At 43.2% G+C, this 18,700-nt stretch overlaps 1 protein-coding gene across 1 annotated transcript; it reads left to right on the top strand.

Annotated features, from left to right (window-relative positions):
• Positions 1 to 3,062: 3,062 nt before the first annotated feature.
• On the top strand, positions 3,063 to 16,664 carry LOC135504843 (synaptophysin-like protein 1). The gene is made up of 5 exons (XM_064923741.1): positions 3,063 to 3,235; positions 3,397 to 3,474; positions 6,415 to 6,536; positions 7,116 to 7,299; positions 15,328 to 16,664. Exons 1-5 carry the CDS (start codon positions 3,218 to 3,220, stop codon positions 15,460 to 15,462), a joined length of 537 nt encoding a protein of 178 aa, XP_064779813.1. The 5' UTR covers positions 3,063 to 3,217; the 3' UTR covers positions 15,463 to 16,664.
• Positions 16,665 to 18,700: the final 2,036 nt, after the last annotated feature.

The raw sequence follows: 18,700 nt of genomic DNA, 5'->3' as shown, positions 1-18,700 counted from the left end.
TTCACTATTAACAAAAAGCAAAGCAACCGGTTTGGCGAGGCCATTCGACTGAAGCTCACAGCAGCACAATGATCTGCAGAGCAGCATTCCTGTGAGATGGAACCTATATCCCAAATGGAACCCAATTAATTTCAAAGTGTACTACTTTTGGTCAAAGGTGGTGCACTACGTAGAGAAAAGGGTGCCATTTGGGACGTATCCCCAGAACTGTACAATACACAGGCAACTCCTCCCCCACGGCCCCAGAATGGCCGCCCAGTCTTCTGTCAAAAGGTGGAGAACAAAGAAACTCTTATTCCTTCTTGGAGATGTGCTCCATGATATGAAGACTGTGACTGTGCACTTTCTAACAATAATTCCTGGTCTGGTCACAAGGTGGGCTAGGCTTTTGTGTTCAGGGAGAAACCAGTGACTTGAGTCATAGATATTAGAGGAAGGAAGGTTCGTTACTGAAGTTTGTCGACTTGTTCAACAGAGGACATAGTGATCAATATTGTGAATAACGTTTTATTGTCATGCATCTGTCTTTGATATGTCATGAGTTAACCGATTAGCCTACCTACTTCATAACTAACTGTCAAGAACTGGAAAGAGTAGATATGGGACAGAACTGTTAGAGGTTAGTTATAAAACAGTCTAATCTTCTGATATGAATGAGATAGAGGACAATTTCATCAAATACATTTGCCTTGCTGTATGTAGAAATAGCGCCCCCTTGTGACGTAGAGCCGCCTGTCCCCTTGACATTATTTAGTGTGGTAACACAGCACACCTATCACCATTGTGATCGGGGGCATTTCCAATTTAAATTCAGTCATATCAGGCATTTAAATCCCATGCAAAATCCTAAATTCTAGTCAAATTGAATGTGTTTATCTCCTAGATTGGCTGAATTGAAATTATTATTAAGAGTTGAATAGATGCCATGCAATTTAATGTCTGCTCACGTCACAGCTGTTCATAACAGTTGTCCCCAGCTGCTCATAGTGGGATGATTGAATAGAACAGCCAAGTGGTCTGAGGCAGTCGGCAGATAACGAGGGTTTTCAAGTGCAACTTTATTAATGGTTGTTTTGGGAAACAGCTCGGAGATTTAACGATGCACCCATGAAGGTTCTAAGGATGAACTTAGCCTTAAGATGCTTTTGAGAAACTGGGCCCTGGACAATAAATTCTGTGAGACAAAATCATTTAAAAATCATTTTTTTACCAAATTTGAAGTGCAAATGTAATTTTTGAAAAACACAAAACTTTTTATAATCACCATCCAGTGTAAAAAAACATGTAAATTAAAAACATAATACTGTGTTTTAAGTGAAAAGTAGGCATTGGCCTGAAGCCAAAAAGTAAAGGAATTTCACAGGAGCGCTAAAATGGCGTACCATGCTCTACCAAGGTTTTCCAGCACACAGCTTTGACCGACTACAATAGCTATGTTGGTCTATTGTACTTCAAACGATGTGTATGCAAGTTCCTATGGATTCATACATTCTCAAACAGACTAATTCATACTCTTCAGAGGGGGAAATCTGTCCTTTGGTCTGATGAGTCCAAATTTGAGATTTTTGTTTCCAACCGCCATGTCTTTATGAGACGCAGAGTAGGTGAACGGATGATCTCCGCATGTGTGGTTCCCAACGTGAAGCATGGAGGAGGAGGTGTGATGGTGTGGGGGTGCTTTGCTGGTGGCACTGTCAGCGATTTATTTATAATTCAAAGCACACTTAACCAGCATGGCTACCACAGCATTCTGCAGGGATACACCATCCCATCTGGTTTGCACTTAGTGGGACTATCATTTGTTTTTCAACAGGACAATAACCCAACACACCTCCAGGCTGTGTAAGAGCTATTTGACCAAGAAGGAGAGTGATGCAGTGCTGCATCAGATGACCTGGCCTCCACAGGCTTCTAATAGTAAAGTTTGACCAGCTGGAGAGGAGGGCATTACAGTAGTCTAGCCTAGATGAAACACATGCATGGGCCAGTTTCTCGGCATCTGGGGCGACAGGTAGCCTAGTGGTTAGAGCATTGGGCCAGTAACCGAAAGGTTGCTAGATAGATTTTTCCCTTGTCAGCTCGGGGATTCTATCGTTCTGCCCCTGAACAAGGCATTTAATCCACTGTTCCTAGGGTGTCATTGTAAATTGCCTAGTTAAATAGAATTGGGGAAAAAAATCTGGCTGAGCGATGAAGTGTGTAATTCTGTAAATGTTCCTGAGATGGAAGCTTTTTGGATGTGCTCTTTATGTGGTGGTCAAAAGTTAGGCCGGGGTCAAAGGTAACACCAAGGTTTTTAACAACCATGTTTGGTGTAATGAGGCAACCATCAATGTTGAGCGTGAGGTCTGACACTTTGTAAGTTTCTTGTGGCCAGGTTGCATAATTTCCATCTTATCAGAATGTAAAAGAAAGACGTTTGGTTGGCATCCAGTGTTTAACATCTTTGATGCAAGTCACAAGGTGGGCTGACTGTAAAACATTGTCTGGTTTAAAAGATAAATACAATTTGGTATCATCAGCGTAGCAACCAAAGTGCATGTTGTGCTTACTTAAAGGCATTACCAAAATGTAGAATGTGCAAGGAAAATAAAAGGGGTCCAAGCACAGAACCTTGGGAAACGCCACTTTAAACCTTGAAGCGTTCAGATGAATTGTTGCCCTTCTGAACAAATTGATACCGTTCAGAGAGGTATGATTTGAACCAGTGGCGAACCTTTCCTCGTAGATCAACAAAGTCTTCTATTTTAAATCTATTTGAAACCCATTCTGCTGCTATGCAAGGTGGCTGGTGACAAAGTGGCTACTTTAAAGAATCTCAAATATTTGTTTAACACTTTTTTGGTTACTACATGATTCCATATGCTTTTTCATAGTTTTGATGTCTTCACTATTATTATACAATGTAGAAAATAGTACAAATAAATAAAAACCCTGGAAGGAGCAGGTGTGTCCAAACTTTTGACTGGTACTGTATATTCCCCATGTACCTTTTGTGTGGATGTATCCTTGTTAATACAAACGAATACAATTAGGTGGACGTGTCACTTTAAGAACGTCGGTGAACACGTGTGCAGCGCTCTTCACTTGGAGAAGAAAAAAAAGTTTGACATAAATTTCTGAAATTACCAAGCAAGTCATCCAATTTCTCCTCCCCTACCAACAATCGTCTAAAGAGAAAGTACTGCATACTGTCCGAGAAAATTGACTTGCGACAATGGACGGGATATCCCAGGTAAAAACAGCGTTAGAAAAGTGTTTGTTTGCTAATTCACATTTTCTTCTATTGCGCGGTATTTCTATTTGTGTGTTTGGTTGCATGCCTATCCTAGAATGACAACTCCACTTTGTCAGCTAATAAACTGTGTACTTTTTTTGTTTCTTGAATATCAAAAGAACATTCCGACTTCAGGATTTAACCTGGACTTGGGACCCCTGAAAGAGCCCTTGGCATTTATTAGAGTCCTCGAATGGGTACGTTTGTTTTTCTAGATACTTATTATGCTATGTAGCCCAAATGTACTCTTAAGGACCTTAACTAGACGATTACTCCTTATAAGGACCAATGATGGGTAGGTCGTCTTTGTAAATAAGAACGTGATCTTAAACTGACTTGCCTAGTTAAATAAAGGTGTGTATCAATTGAACGTTAAGTGTTTTTATATAATTCCTTGCTGATATGAAAGATAAGGTTCCGCGTGTTAATGTTCAGTCCCAGTTTATGGCTCTTAAAACACCTCTTAAAACACCTGCATAAATAAATATCACTATAAATATATAGTGGTAGTCTGATTTAATCAGACTGTAATACACAATTAATTGGTAAATGCAGCGTGAAAATGTCTGTAAAATCGTGTAAATGTTGTTTACACGTCAGATGGTCGAATACAGTTACATTTGAAATTACTCTACTGTTTGTTTGTTGCGTTTTGTCCAGATGGCTGAAATTTGAGACAAAATATCCAAAGCATTGTTATGTTTACTCAATTTTTTTTTTTAGAGTGCTGGTAAGGAAGTTGACATTTCTTTCACTTGGAACATGTTTCAAACCAAGTAAACACCTGCTGACTTCAGTTTGTATCACTAAGGTATGGTTAGTATGTATGCATTGTGTGCATGTACTTACGTCGAGTGCACATACCTTCAGTCACTAGCAAACGTGTGCACACGATGCACGAACTTAAAATCCGCAGGCATTTACATGGTCAAGGTTAGAGAAATGTCAACTTCAATGCCGGCACTCGAAAAAGTTGGGCAAACAATACTTTCCTGTGGATATTTTGTCTCAAATGAAATATTAAAATGCATAGATAATTGGTAGAGTAAGTTCAAATGTAATTAAATTAATAATTCTGGTTTGTAAGGAACATTTGCATGACTTTGCAGTCATTTGATTCAGGATGTGTGTATTACAGCCTGATTTAAGCAGACTAATGCAGACGGTACCTTAAAAAAAAAGTGTCACCAGCCGCCCTGCATAGCAGCAGAATGGGTTTCAAATTGATTGAAACTAGCTGGTGTTGCGATGTACTGCAGGCCCGTGGTGTTGCGACGTACTGCAGTTCACCTATTCATCATGTAACAATTTGGAAGTCCCGACCTAGACTACTAACTATACTGTAACAACTTAATTGTTGCAAACTAAATATGAAACATTTCAGAAATCTGATCATTTACAAGATGCAACAAATATATATTTCTGCAAAGAGTGTGGACTCACTGACTAGTGTGGCACCAAGACATAGAAGACAGACTCCAGTCTCCTTTTAGATCTAGCTGAAATGTGATATTCTATCAGTAAATTAGCATTATTCACCACCCTATACTATGGCCTCTGTAGTGTATGAATACAACAAGGCGCTACACGGCCATCTGAGAGGTGGCGTCTCTTGAAGTGTTTTTAGACATGCGTCCTGTACCGCATCTGTTAAAGGGTTGTTTATTATTGAGGTTAATAAAAAGGACTGTTCTCTACGGTGTAAGAACATCATGATAGAATGATATTCTACAGTCAATTATTATTCTTCACCACCGTTGCGATGGACTGGGGGCAGAACGACAGATTTATACCTTGTCAGTGTAACAGTATAAGTTTAGACCGTCCCCTCGCCCCGACCCGGGTGCAAACCAGGGACCCTCTGCACACATCAACAACAGTCACCCACAAAGCATCGTTTACCCATCACTCCACAAAAGCCGCAGCCCTTGCAGAGCACGGGGGAACTAGTACTTCAAGGTCTCAGAGCAAGTGACGTCACCGATTTGAAACGTTATGTAGCGCGCACCACCGCTAACTAAGCTAGCCGTTTCACATTCGTTTACATCAGCTCGGGGATTTGAACTTGCAACAAATACTAGTACAACACTCTAACCACTAGGCTACGCTGCCGCCCCGAGCTACATTTACATTTACGTCATTTAGCAGACGCTCTTATCCAGAGCGACTTACAAGCTACTACCACTAGTTGTCCCCCCCCTTTTTTTCTTCTTTTCTATAGGCTAGTGATAAATCACTTCCTGTGAGGAAAGGATGCCCTTCTGTAGAGGAGAGAGAGAGGCCATGATTTGAGTTCTAGTTGTCTTGTTCAACATTCTACTGTTACCTGACCGTTCAACTCCTGTCACAACACCTTCACACTGCTTTGAACCTGTAAACCAAACTGCCCTTAGTTATAGCACAGGGTACCCTACTGCCCTACCAAGCACAAATACACAAACTGCTCATAGGGTGGAACGGAGGGTGAGGGGGGTGGAATGGCTTTTATTTACCTTGGTATCACAGTAACTTTATACAGTTACTGTAAACATGACTCCCATTTTAATCCAAAACACAATACAATAGAGGCAGGATACTTGTCCACATGATTGTCCTCAATGTAGCAAATGACATTAACACATTTTTGACCAAATGAGCAGTTACTGCCTTTTTTTTGCTTGGTAGGGTTAGCATAGTCACATGCTCTAATCTGCACTGTTTGGTAGGGTTAGCATAGTCACATGCTCTAATCTGCACTGTTTGGTAGGGTTAGCATAGTCACATGCTCTAATCTGCACTGTTTGGTAGGGTTAGCATAGTCACATGCTCTAATCTGCACCGTTTGGTAGGGTTAGCATAGTCACATGCTCTAATCTGCACTGTTTGGTAGGGTTAGCATAGTCACATGCTCTAATCTGCACTGTTTGGTAGGGTTAGCATAGTCACATGCTCTAATCTGCACTCTTTGGTAGGGTTAGCATAGTCACATGCTCTAATCTGCACTGTTTGGACTGAATGTCATTTCAGAAAGAGGTGTGTGTGTGTATGAAATTAAAGAAACAGTTGACAGCTTATAACTGGATGTATATATTATAAGCTGTCAACTGTTTCTTTAATTTCATTGTGTCATGTCCTTATTTGGCTTTGTCTGTCTGCAGATCTTCTCCATATTTGCCTTCGCTACGGCGGCGGGTTATGCCGGCGCTACGAGCATCAATGTGCAGTGCCAGGGTCTCAGCACCAGCCAAGAAATCACTGCTGTCTTTAACTACCCGTTCAGGTAAGCAGAACAGGAGTAAACGGATGAATTGTATGGCTGTGTGATGTTTCTGTTCAAAGGGGCGGCAGGGTAGCCTAGTGGTTAGAGTGTAGAGGCGGCAGGGTAGCCTAGTGGTTAGAGCGTTGGACTAGTAACCAGAAGGTTACAAGTTCAAACCCCCGAGCTGACAAGGTAGAAATCTGACAGGCCGTCATTGAAAATAAGAATTTGTTCTTAACTGACTTGCCTAGTTAAATAAAGTTAAAATGTAAAAAAAATAATAATAATAATAATTACAAAGTGGCTTGTTATAATTTGGTCGTGTTCATCGGGGCACACTGAATCAAAATGTTTTGCAACAAAACATGAAAATCTGTATCTTTACTGGACAAGCTCAGCCGAGTATCTCGCTGTTTTTCCTCAGATATAAAACATTTCCTAAACGTACGTAAACCTACCGAACATGACCCTAATACTACATGTGACTACACTCAAAAGATCATGGGTTCTTATTGGACAGTTTCTGGTAGTACATCCCTGTTTCACTTTTTCTCCTTACTGAACACCACCCTCTCTCTCTACATATCTCTGTTCTCACAGGCTGATGACCCATCCATACATCGTCCATCCATACATCGTCCCCTCCTGTAACAACGACTCTAGTACTATCCAGCTCTATCTGACCGGCGACCACTCCTCCTCAGCCGAGTCTCTACGTCTGTATCGGGGTGTTTGCCTTCCTCTGAGCACCGCCAGCCTGGTGATCTACCTGGGCTACCAGCACGTCTGATACAGGCGGACCACCCGCGGCCCCATTGTGGTGAGTTAACTGGGAATTATTCTGTTCATGCTCTTTGTAGTGTTCAATGGAAGGTGTTGATGTTAGGAGATCCCAGTCTATAGAATGACTTGGAATAGCTGTTGGGTTTTAATTCTGAGTTAAAACTCGACCCTAGGCTGACCCTATGAAAGCTCAAAGCAAGTTTATTCTTCCCAGAGATCAATACAGCTGCATTAGACAAAGACATTTGTTCACACAAACACTGATATTTAAACCCTTTCTCCGAGGCTGAGTCTCCTCCTACACATCTGTATAAGCACTGATATTTAAACCCTTTCTCCTAGGCTGAAACCCTTTCTCCTAGGCTGAGTCTAGGCCTCCTACACATCTGTAGAAGCACTGATATTTAAACCCTTTCTCCTAGGCCTCCTCCTACACATCTGTACACATCTGTAGTAAGCACTGATATTTAAACCCTTTCTCCTAGGCTGAGTCTCCTCCTACACATCTGTAGTCAAGCACTGATATTTAAACCCTTTCTCCTAGGCTGAGTCTCCTCCTATCACATCTGATAGAAGCACTGATATTTAAACCCTTTCTCCTAGGCTGAGTCTCCTCCTACACATCTGTAGAAGCACTGATATTTAAACCCTTTCTCCTAGGCTGAGTCTCCTCCTACACATCTGTAGAAGCACTGATATTTAAACCCTTTCTCCTAGGCTGAGTCTCCTCCTACACATCTGTACAAGCACTGATATTTAAACCCTTTCTCCTAGGCTGAGTTCCTCACATCTGTAGGCACTGAGTTTAAACTCTCCTAGGCTGAGTCTCCTCCTACACATCTGTAGAAGCACTGATATTTAAACCCTTTCTCCTTGAGTCTCCTACACATCTGTACAAGCACTGATATTTAAACCCTCTCCTAGGCTGAGTCTCACATCTGTAGAAGCACTGATATTTAAACCCTTTCTCCTATGCTGAGTCTCCTCCATCTGTACAAGCATCTGATATTTAAACAAGCACATGATATTTAAACCCTTTCTCCTAGGCTGAGTCTCCTACACATCTGTACAAGCACTGATATTTAAACCCTTTCTCCTAGGCTGAGTCTCTTCCTACACATCTGTAGAAGCACACTGATATTTAAACCCTTTCTCCTAGGCTGAGTCTCCTCCTACACATCTGTACAAGCACTGATATTTAAACCCTTTCTCCTAGGCTGAGTCTCCTCCTACACATCTGTAGAAGCACTGATATTTAAACCTCCTTTCTCCTAGGCTGAGTCTCCTCCTACACATCTGTACAAGCACTGATATTTAAACCCTTTCTCCTAGGCTGAGTCTCCTCCTACACATCTGTAGCACTGATATTTAAACCCTTTCTCCTAGGCTGACTCCTCCTACACATCTGTATGATATTTAAACCCTTTCTCCTAGGCTGAGTCTCCTCCTACACATCTGTACAAGCACTGATATTTAAACCCTTTCTCCTAGGCTGAGTCTCCTCCTACACATCTGTACAAGCACTGATATTTAAACCCTTTCTCCTAGGCTGAGTCTCCTCCTACACATCTGTACAAGCACTGATATTTAAACCCTTTCTCCTATGCTGAGTACAAGCACTGATATTTAAACCCTTTCTCCTAGTGAGTCTCCTCCTACACATCTGTAGAAGCACTGATATTTAAACCCTTTCTTTCTCCTACACATCTGTAGAAGCACTGATATTTAAACTTTCCTCCTCCTACACATCTGTAGAAGCACTGATATTTAAACCCTTTCTCCTAGGCTGAGTCTCCTCCTACACATTTAAACTTTCTCCTAGAGTCTCCTCCTACACATCTGCAAGCACTGATATTTAATCTCTGTTGAGTCTCCTCACATCTGTAGACATATTTAAACCCTTTCTCCTAGAACACTGATATTTAAACCCTTTCTCCTAGGCTGATATCTGTTGATATTTAAACCCTTTCCTATGCTGAGTCTTCCTACACATCTGTAAAGCACTGATATTTAAACCCTTTCTCCTAGGCTGAGTCTCCAAATCTGTGCACTGATATTTAAACCCTTTCCTCCCCACATCTGTACAAGCACTGATATTTAAACCCTTTCTCCTAGGCTGTCATCTGTAGAAGCACTGATTTTAAACCCTTTCTCCTAGGCTGAGTCTCCTCCTACACATCTGTACAAGCACTGATATTTAAACCCTTTCTCCTAGGCTGAGTCTCCTCCTACACATCTGAGAAGCACTCCCTTTCTCCTATGCTGAGTCTCCTAACATCTGTACAAGCACTGATATTTAAACCCTTTCTCCTATATCCTCCTACACATCTGACAAGCACTGATATTTAAACCCTTTCTCCTATGCTGAGTCTCCTCCTACACATCTAAACTCCTCCTACATCTGTAGAAGCACTGATATTTAAACCCTTTCTCCTATGCTGAGTCTCCTACACATCTGTACAAGCACTGATATTTAAACCCTTTCTCCTAGGCTGAGTCTCCTCACATCTGTAAAGCACTGATATTTAAACCCTTTCTCCTAGGCTGAGTCTCCTACACATCTGTTTCCTCCTACACATCTGTACAAGCACTGATATTTAAACCCTTTCTCCTAGAGTCCCACACATCTGTAGGCACTATATTTAAACCCTTTCTCCTAGCTGAGTCTCCTACACATCTGTACAAGCACTGATATTTAAACCCTTTCTCCTAGCTGAGTCTCCTACACATCTGTACAAGCACTGATATTTAAACCCTTTCTCCTATGCTGAGTCTCCTCCTACACATCTGTACAAGCACTGATATTTAAACCCTTTCTCCTAGGCTGAGTCTCCTACACATCTGTAGAAGCACTGATATTTAAACCCTTTCTCCTAGCTGCTCCTCCTACACATCTGAGTACAATCTGTACCACTGATATTTAAACCCTTTCTCCTAGTTCTCAACACATCTGTAGAAGCACTGATAAAACCCTTTCTCCTAGAGTCTCCTCCTACACATCTGTACAAGCACTGATATTTAAACCCTTTCTCCTATGCTGAGTCTCCTCCTAACATCTGTAAAGCACTGATATTTAAACCCTTTCTCCTAAACAAGCACTTTGCTGTATTTAAACCCTTTCTCCTATGTCTGCATCTGTACAAGCACTGATATTTAAACCCTTTCTCCTAAGTCTCCTCCTACACATCTGTACAAGCACTGATATTTAAACCCTTCCTCATCCTCCTACATCTGTACAAGCACTGATATTTAAACAATCTGTACAAGCACTGATATTTAAACCCTTTCTCCTAAGTCTCCTCCTAAATCTGTAAAGTGTGTTTAAACCCTTTCTCCTATGGCTCCTCCTACATCTATTTTGATTTGGTGGTGGGACTGATATTTAAACCCTTTCTCCTAGGCTGAGTCTCCTCCTACACATCTGTACAAGCACTGATATTTAAACCCTTTATCAGGCTGAGTCTTTCCATCTGTACAAGCACTGATATTTAAACCCTTTCTCCTAACTTTCACATCTGTAGAACACTGATATTTGATATACTTTTATTTATAATCTGTAGAAGCACTGATATTTAAACCTTTCTCCAGGACCTGCACATCTGTACAAGCACTGATATTTAAACCTTCCCTGCTGAGTCTTGTACACATCTGTCCACTGATATTTAAACCCTTTCTCCTAGGCTGAGTCTCCTCCTAACATCTGTACAAGCACTGATATTTAAACCCTGGGCTGAGTCTCCTCCTACACATCTGTACAAGCACTGATATTTAAACCCTTTCTCCTATGCTGGTCTCCTCCTACACATCTGTAACTGATATTTAAACCCTTTCTCCTAGGCTGAGTCCCTGCATTTAAACCCTTTCTCCTAGACACATCTGTACAAAACTGATCCCTTTCTATGCTGAGTCTCCTACACATCTGTAGAAGCACTGATATTTAAACCCTTTCTCCTATGCTGAGTCTCCTACACATCTGTAGAAGCACTGATATTTAAACCCTTTCTCTAGGCTGAGTCTCCTCCTACACATCTGTAGCACTGATATTTAAACAGTCTCTCCTAGGCTGAGTCTCCTCCTACACATCTGTAGAAGCACTGATATTTAAACCCTTTCTCCTAGGCTGAGTCTCCTCCTACACATCTGTAGAAGCACTGATATTTAAACCCTTTCTCCTAGGCTGAGTCTCCTCCTACACATCTGTACACATCTGTAGAAGCACTGATCTTTCTCCTAGGCTGAGTCTCTCTGTAGAAGCACTGATATTTAAACCCTTTCTCCTAGGCTGAGTCTCCTCCTACACCTCTAAACAGCCAATGCATCTCTGTTGCTAGACAGAACCTTAGTGATATCTGTTCTTCCTCACTTCATCTAACCTGACCTCTACCCCAAAGTGCATCCTCCCCAACTCAAGGCTGTCATGGTGATTGGTACCAGACTGTGTCTCTTTCTCCTCCAAGAGGATCCCTGATGGCTAACAATAACATATCCTGACATAATGTAAACTTTATACATTACCCTCTCTCCCTCAGTAACATGAATAAGTTTATTTAATATTCTCAGTGGGCTAAAGAGCTGAGCAGTTGCCTTGACGTCCGTGTGATGGGTACTTAAGGAGAGAAAGTTTTCCCACACAATGGTACCAATATATTAGTTCCAAAAGTGCAAAATGAATGAATCAAGCAAACATCAAATACTTTCAAATCTTTGCTGTTGTCTGCTTCACTAATTCAAGTTTCATACAATCGGATGCATAACAAGTCAAATCAAAAAGTGTGTTGGCTAATTATTTTGATTTGGTGGTGGGATGCCTGTAGTGAGGTTGTTAATCTTTGGCTATGTATTTTAGTTCCCTCCTGAATCATTGGCACCCTAGATGAATATGAACAAAAGTCTGTTGGTGGTGTTGTTAATGGTGGCTATGTATAGTGTCCTGAATCATTGGCATAGATGAATATGAACAAAAGTCTGTTGGGGGTAGGCTACATTACCTGTAGTGTTGTTAATGGTGGCTATGTATAGTGCCCTCCTGAATCATTGGCACCCTAGATGAATATGAACAAAAGTCTGTTGGGGGTAGACTACATTACCTGTAGTGTTGTTAATGGTGGCTATGTATAGTGCCCTCCTGAATCATTGGCAAGATGAATATGAACAAAAGTTGTTGCTACATTACCTGTAGATGGTGGCTAATATGAACATTGGCAAGATGAATCTGTTGGGGGTAGACTACATTACCTGTAGTGTTGTTAATGGTGGCTATGTATAGTGCCCTCCTGAATCATTGGCACCCTAGATGAATATGAACAAAAGTCTGTTGGGGGTAGACTCATTACCTGTAGTGTTGTTAATGGTGGCTATGTATAGTGCCCTCCTGAATCATTGGCACCCTAGATGAATATGAACAAAAGTCTGTTGGGGGTAGACTACATTACCTGTAGTGTTGTTAATGGTGGCTATGTATAGTGCCCTCCTGAATCATTGGCACCCTAGATGAATATGAACAAAAGTCTGTTGGGGGGGAGTATTTGTTGATCAGCTTATCTTACATTCAAAATATCATATGAATCTAACATTTTTAATTTAGTTAAAATTATTCAAACGTGTTATGTCATCAACAAATGTTTAAAGGATACAGTGAAATAATCTGTGGAAACAATTGTTGACTTGTGTCATGCAATAACACAATTATTTTTGAAAAAAATAATTATTTGGTACCCGGGAGCTAATAAAACAGTACACTCCTGAATTATCTGTACATGCTTGGAATCGGGGAAATCACTCTGGGAACTCGACTCAAAAACAAGTTTTACATGTCAACCCGAGCTTTTGCTTGAGAACCGAATTCCATTGCGTTTTCCCTCCATTACAGTCCTGGCTACAGTCCTGGCTACAGGCTACAGTCCTGGCTACAGTCCTGGCTACTGGTTAGTCCTGGCTACAGGCTACAGTCCTGGCTACAGGCTACAGTCCTGGCTACAGTCCTGCTACAGTCCTGGCTACAGGCTACAGTCCTGGTTACAGGTTACAGTCCTGGCTACAGTCCTGGCTACAGGCTCCTGGGCTACAGTCCTGGTTACAGTCCTGGCTACAGGTTCCTGGCTACAGTCCTGGCTACAGTCCTGGCTACAGTCCTGGCTACAGGTTACAGTCCTGGCTACAGGCTACAGTCCTGGCTACAGTCCTGGCTACAGTCCTGGCTACAGGTTACAGTCTGGCTACAGGCTACAGTCCTGGCTACAGGCTACAGTCCTGGCTACAGTCCTGGCTACAGTCAGTCCTGGCTACAGGCTACAGTCCTGGCTACAGGCTACAGTCCTGGCTACAGTCCTGCTACAGTCCTGGCTACAGTCCTGGCTACAGGTTACAGTCCTGGCTACAGGCTTCCTGGCTACAGTCCTGGCTACAGGTTACAGTCCTGGCTACAGGTTACAGTCCTGGCTACAGGCTACAGTCCTGGCTACAGTCCTGGCTACAGGCTACAGTCCTGGCTTACAGTCCTGGCTACAGGCTACAGTCCTGGCTACAGGCTACAGTCCTGGCTACAGGCTACAGTCCTGGCTACAGGCTCAGTCCTGGCTACAGTCCTGGCTACAGGTTACAGTCCTGGCTACAGGTTACAGTCCTGGCTACAGGCTACAGTCCTGGCTACAGTCCTGGCTACAGGCTACAGTCCTGGCTACAAGCTCAGTCCTGGCTACAGGCTACAGTCCTGGCTACAGTCCTGGCTACAGGCTCAGTCCTGGCTACAGGTTACAGTCCTGGCTACAGGTTACAGTCCTGGCTACAGGCTACAGTCCTGGCTACAGGCTACAGTCCTGGCTACAGGCTACAGTCCTGGCTACAGTCCTGGCTACAGTCCTGGCTTACAGTCCTGGCTACAGTCCTGGCTACAGTCCTGGCTACAGGCTACAGTCCTGGCTACAGGCTCCTGGCTACAGTCCTGGCTACAGGCTACAGTCCTGGCTACAGGCTACAGTCCTGGCTACAGGTTACAGTCCTGGCTACAGGTTACAGTCCTGGCTACAGGTTACAGTCCTGGCTACAGTCCTGGCTACAGGTTACAGTCCTGGCTACAGTCCTGGCTACAGGCTACAGTCCTGGCTACAGGCTACAGTCCTGGCTACAGGCTACAGTCCTGGCTACAGGTTACAGTCCTGGCTACAGTCCTGGCTAGGTTACAGTCCTGGCTACAGGTTCCCTGGCTACAGTCCTGGCTACAGTCCTGGCTACAGGCTACAGTCCTGGCTACAGTCCTGGCTACAGGCTACAGTCCTGGCTACAGGCTACAGTCCTTACAGTCCTGGCTACAGGTTACAGTCCTGGCTACAGGCTACAGTCCTGGCTACAGTCCTGGCTACAGGCTACAGTCCTGGCTACAGGTTACAGTCCTGGCTTACAGTCCTGGCTACAGTCCTGGCTACAGGCTACAGTCCTGGCTACAGGTTACAGTCCTGGCTACAGTCCTGGCTACAGTCCTGGCTACAGTCCTGGCTACAGTCCTGGCTACAGGCTACAGTCCTGGCTACAGGCTAGTCCTGGCTACAGGCTAGTCCTGGCTACAGGTTACAGTCCTGGCTACAGGTTACAGTCCTGGCTACAGGCTACAGTCCTGGCTACAGTCCTGGCTACAGTCCTGGCTACTGTTACAGTCCTGGCTACAGGCTACAGTCCTGGCTACAGGCTACAGTCCTGGCTACTAGGTTACAGTCCTGGCTACAGGTTACAGTCCTGGCTACTGGTTACAGTCCTGGCTCAGTCCTGGCTACAGTCCTGTTACAGTCCTGGCTACTGGTTACAGTCTACAGGTTACAGTCCTGGCTACAGGTTACAGTCCTGGCTACAGTCCTGGCTACAGGCTACAGTCCTGGTTACAGTCCTGAATCCACATCTCTTACATATACCCTCAATTCATTTTCAAGAAATTGAAACGTGGAGCCATTGAGAAATGTGATTGTTTTTAACTAAGAAACATGTTTGTTTTTTTGCTGTCCTGTCTAAAATATGTGTTTTTGTCCCCCTCTTATGGCAGGTCTTTGGATTCCTCAACCTGATATTGTGGGGTGGTAACTGCTGGTTCATCTTTAAGGAGACGCCCTTTCACAAGTCCGCCAACCCCCTTGGTGACTCCGAGGAGGGTTTAGGTGTCAGGCCCATGACTTCCTAACTGGGCAGCAGTTCCCTGCTGTCAACGGCTACGTTCCAGACTGCATGCAAAGCAGTTGCACTGCACAAATGAACCGATCTTAGGGGCGAATCTTAACTTTGACTCATATCGGCAATTAGTCATATGCATCGATGCCAATGGTAGACAATGTGACTGTGTGGAAGTGAAGATTTGCCCCTAATGTGATTTCTGACTTGTTAAAGACGTGTGTGTTTTGAGATTTCATGTGTGTGCTTTTTGCTGCCGCTCTGTACCCAGGCCTGAAATTCCCTCCAACCAAGTAGTTCCTACATTATACTGTTTTCAAATGCCTTGTAAAGTCGCACGTCTCATTCGGTGCAAAACGCTGCTTAGAAATGTCTTCTAGTAGGTTATTAAGTTGTAAACAGTTTCTTTTCATGCAGTGACAGCGCCACGTTTATTATTTCAAAGTGATCCATTTTTAGGAGGACATTAATTACAAATCATTTATAGACTGCAAGAAATCCAGATGTATTTGACTGAAACATTACAAAACTTGCTTACACTTGAATGTGATCACATATCTCTGATGCGTGGGACTACTTTGAAAAGATGTTCCAAATTAAAAGCACTTGGTGCTGATTCGCTGGTGGTTTTTTTTTCTTTTCTTTTTTGTCTTATGTCCAACAATTTAGAACAATTGTTCAGTAAGCGTTGCAGGCCAAATAACATCAATCTGGCCCTCAGGTCACCAGTTGGGGAACCCTGCCATAAGCAATCCTACGGTACTTCCTGCCATAAGCAATCCTACGGTACTTCCTGCCATCAGCAATCCTACGGTACTCCCTGCCATCAGCAATCCTACGGTACTCCCTGCCATCAGCAATCCTACGGTACTTCCTGCCATCAGCAATCCTACGGTACTTCCTGCCATCAGCAATCCTACGGTACTCCTGCCATCAGCAATCCTACGGTACTTCCTGCCATCAGCAATCCTACGGTACTTCCTGCCATCAGCAATCCTACGGTACTTCCTGCCATCAGCAATCCTACGGTACTTCCTGCCATCAGCAATCCTACGGTACTTCCTGCCATAAGCAATCCTACGGTACTTCCTGCCATCAGCAATCCTACGGTACTTCCTGCCATGTCTTTGAAATGTGCTTTTTTTCCCCCTCTGTTGTGCAGCATGGTTTGTCATATTGTTTTAACAATGTAAGAAAATAAAGCCATCAAAACTCCTGTTTTTCACGCTGACCTCACAGTATTGATGACAAATCCCTTTGTCACCAACCATTTCAGTTCTTAACATTTCCGTCCTGTTTCAGATTTTACCACTCCAAGTTACGCAAAAATACTGAAGACTGGTTTAAGTTACTTGTATGTTTTTTGGTGCCTCACTTCAATGTGATTAGAAGGCAGAACTACTTCTAGCTGTCATCGAACTCCTGTTCTGCTTTTAATTCACCTTTGTATTTTATGTTTCAAATTGTCGCCGCCTTTCACAAAGTTTATTTGGAGAGAAAGGTCCAATTTCATGTATCATTATTTTTTCAAATGATTAAAGGGAAAGAGTTGGTAAAGAAGGTCAAGGTAATCTGTCTGAATGACTCTCCTTGTCCTAGTCTGTAATCCCAACATGTTTCAAACTGACCACCACCACTCAAAAGGTAACCTGCTTACATTACCCATCTCCCTTTAGCGCTCACATCTGTAGCTGTGAAATGCTTTAAAAGCCTGAAAATCATGGCTCACATCAACACCATCATCGCAGAAACGTTGACCAGCCTTTCATCAGCATTTATTAGTTACAGATGTGAATGCTACAGGGAGATGGGTAATGTAAGCAGGTTACCTTTTGAGTACTTAGGAACAGGTACAATGGTGGTCAGTTTGAAACAGGCTAGGACAAGGAGAGATCAGTTACATCATTTCAACACCAGGTGGCACTAAAACATTACGTTTTATACAGAGTAACTGGTCAGTATCAGTATCGAACCCCCTGACATTAATCCATTGTCACGAGACTATGTCTAGATGTTTTATTATTATTAAATTAAATATTATACTTAATTAAAAAGGACAGATATTCAAATCTATTTTACTCTACTGTACATGAACGTTCTATAATGTTCTACTTTCCTGAACGAGGCCTACTTGTCTGGTGCATACTGTAGCAAAACATTTCCAAGTAGTTTCCCTGCCTGTTTGAGACAGTTTGCTTCCGTTTGGTCCACAGTGAAAACCATCGAACGTCCCAGCATGCACCGCACCAGACACAGGTCATCGTACTCATAGTGGTGTTCCAAAATAAAAACAGACCTGAAGGTATGAGTTGCTAGCATCTCAAATTTCAGAGGCCGGCTGTTTATTATTATTATTAAAATCAGTAGTAGCTGCAAGGAGTTGGGAAAAGAGAAGGAAGCTTAAAATAGATCTCTCTGAGGAGGGAGAGGCTGAAACACAGCCTTTGTAATCCACAGAGAAGAGAGTTCAGACAATCATTGAATGTTGAGATAAGTTAACTGTATGACAAAACGATTGCTTGAGAGAGAACATTATTAGCAGGGCGCTACAAAGGAAGGTGCAGGATCTTGGTCAGCTCCAGAAGGCTAGAGAGGCCAATGTGAGTCAGCACCATGGACAGCTCTACAGGGCTAGAGAGGCCAAGATGAGTCAGCACCTGGACTGAGGGCTTGTAGGCCTGTTGTAAGGCAGGTCCTCACCAGACATCACCAGCAACAATGTCGCCTGTGGAAACAAACTCACCATCGCTGGACCAGACAGGACTGGCAAAAAGTGCTCTTCACTGACGAGTTGCGGTTTTGTCTCACCAGGGGTGATAGTCAGATTCGCGTTTATCGTTGAAGGAATGAGCGCTACACCTGAGGCCTGTACTCTGGAGCGGGATGACAGCATGACAATGCCACCCCCACACTGCTCATTCTGTGCGTGATTTCCTGCAAGACAGGAATGTCAGTGTTCTGCCATGGCCAGCGAAGAGCCCGAATCTCAATCCCATTGAGGATGTCTGGGACCTGTTGGATCGGAGGGCGAGGGCTATGGCCATTCCCCCCAGTGGAGTAACATCTCACAGCAAGAACTGGCAAATCTGGTGCAGTCCATGAGAAGGAGATGTACTGCAGTACATAATGCAGCTGGTGGCCACACCAGATACTGACTGTTACTTTGATTTTGACCCCCCTTTGTTCAGGGACACATTATTCCATTTCTGTTAGTCACATGTCTGTGGAACTTGTTCAGTTTATGTCTCAAT

Source organism: Oncorhynchus masou, chromosome 18 (genome assembly GCF_036934945.1).
Source record: "Oncorhynchus masou masou isolate Uvic2021 chromosome 18, UVic_Omas_1.1, whole genome shotgun sequence".
Classification (NCBI taxonomy): domain Eukaryota; kingdom Metazoa; phylum Chordata; class Actinopteri; order Salmoniformes; family Salmonidae; genus Oncorhynchus; species Oncorhynchus masou.
This window is presented reverse-complemented; position numbering and strand designations above follow the sequence as displayed.

Coding starts and splice junctions, on each gene's coding strand:
- LOC135504843 (XM_064923741.1), top strand. Junction 3,475..6,414: donor TTATTAGAGTCCTCGAATGG/GTACGTTTGTTT, acceptor GTCTGTCTGCAG/ATCTTCTCCATATTTGCCTT. Junction 7,300..15,327: donor TCTACCTGGGCTACCAGCAC/GTCTGATACAGG, acceptor CTCTTATGGCAG/GTCTTTGGATTCCTCAACCT.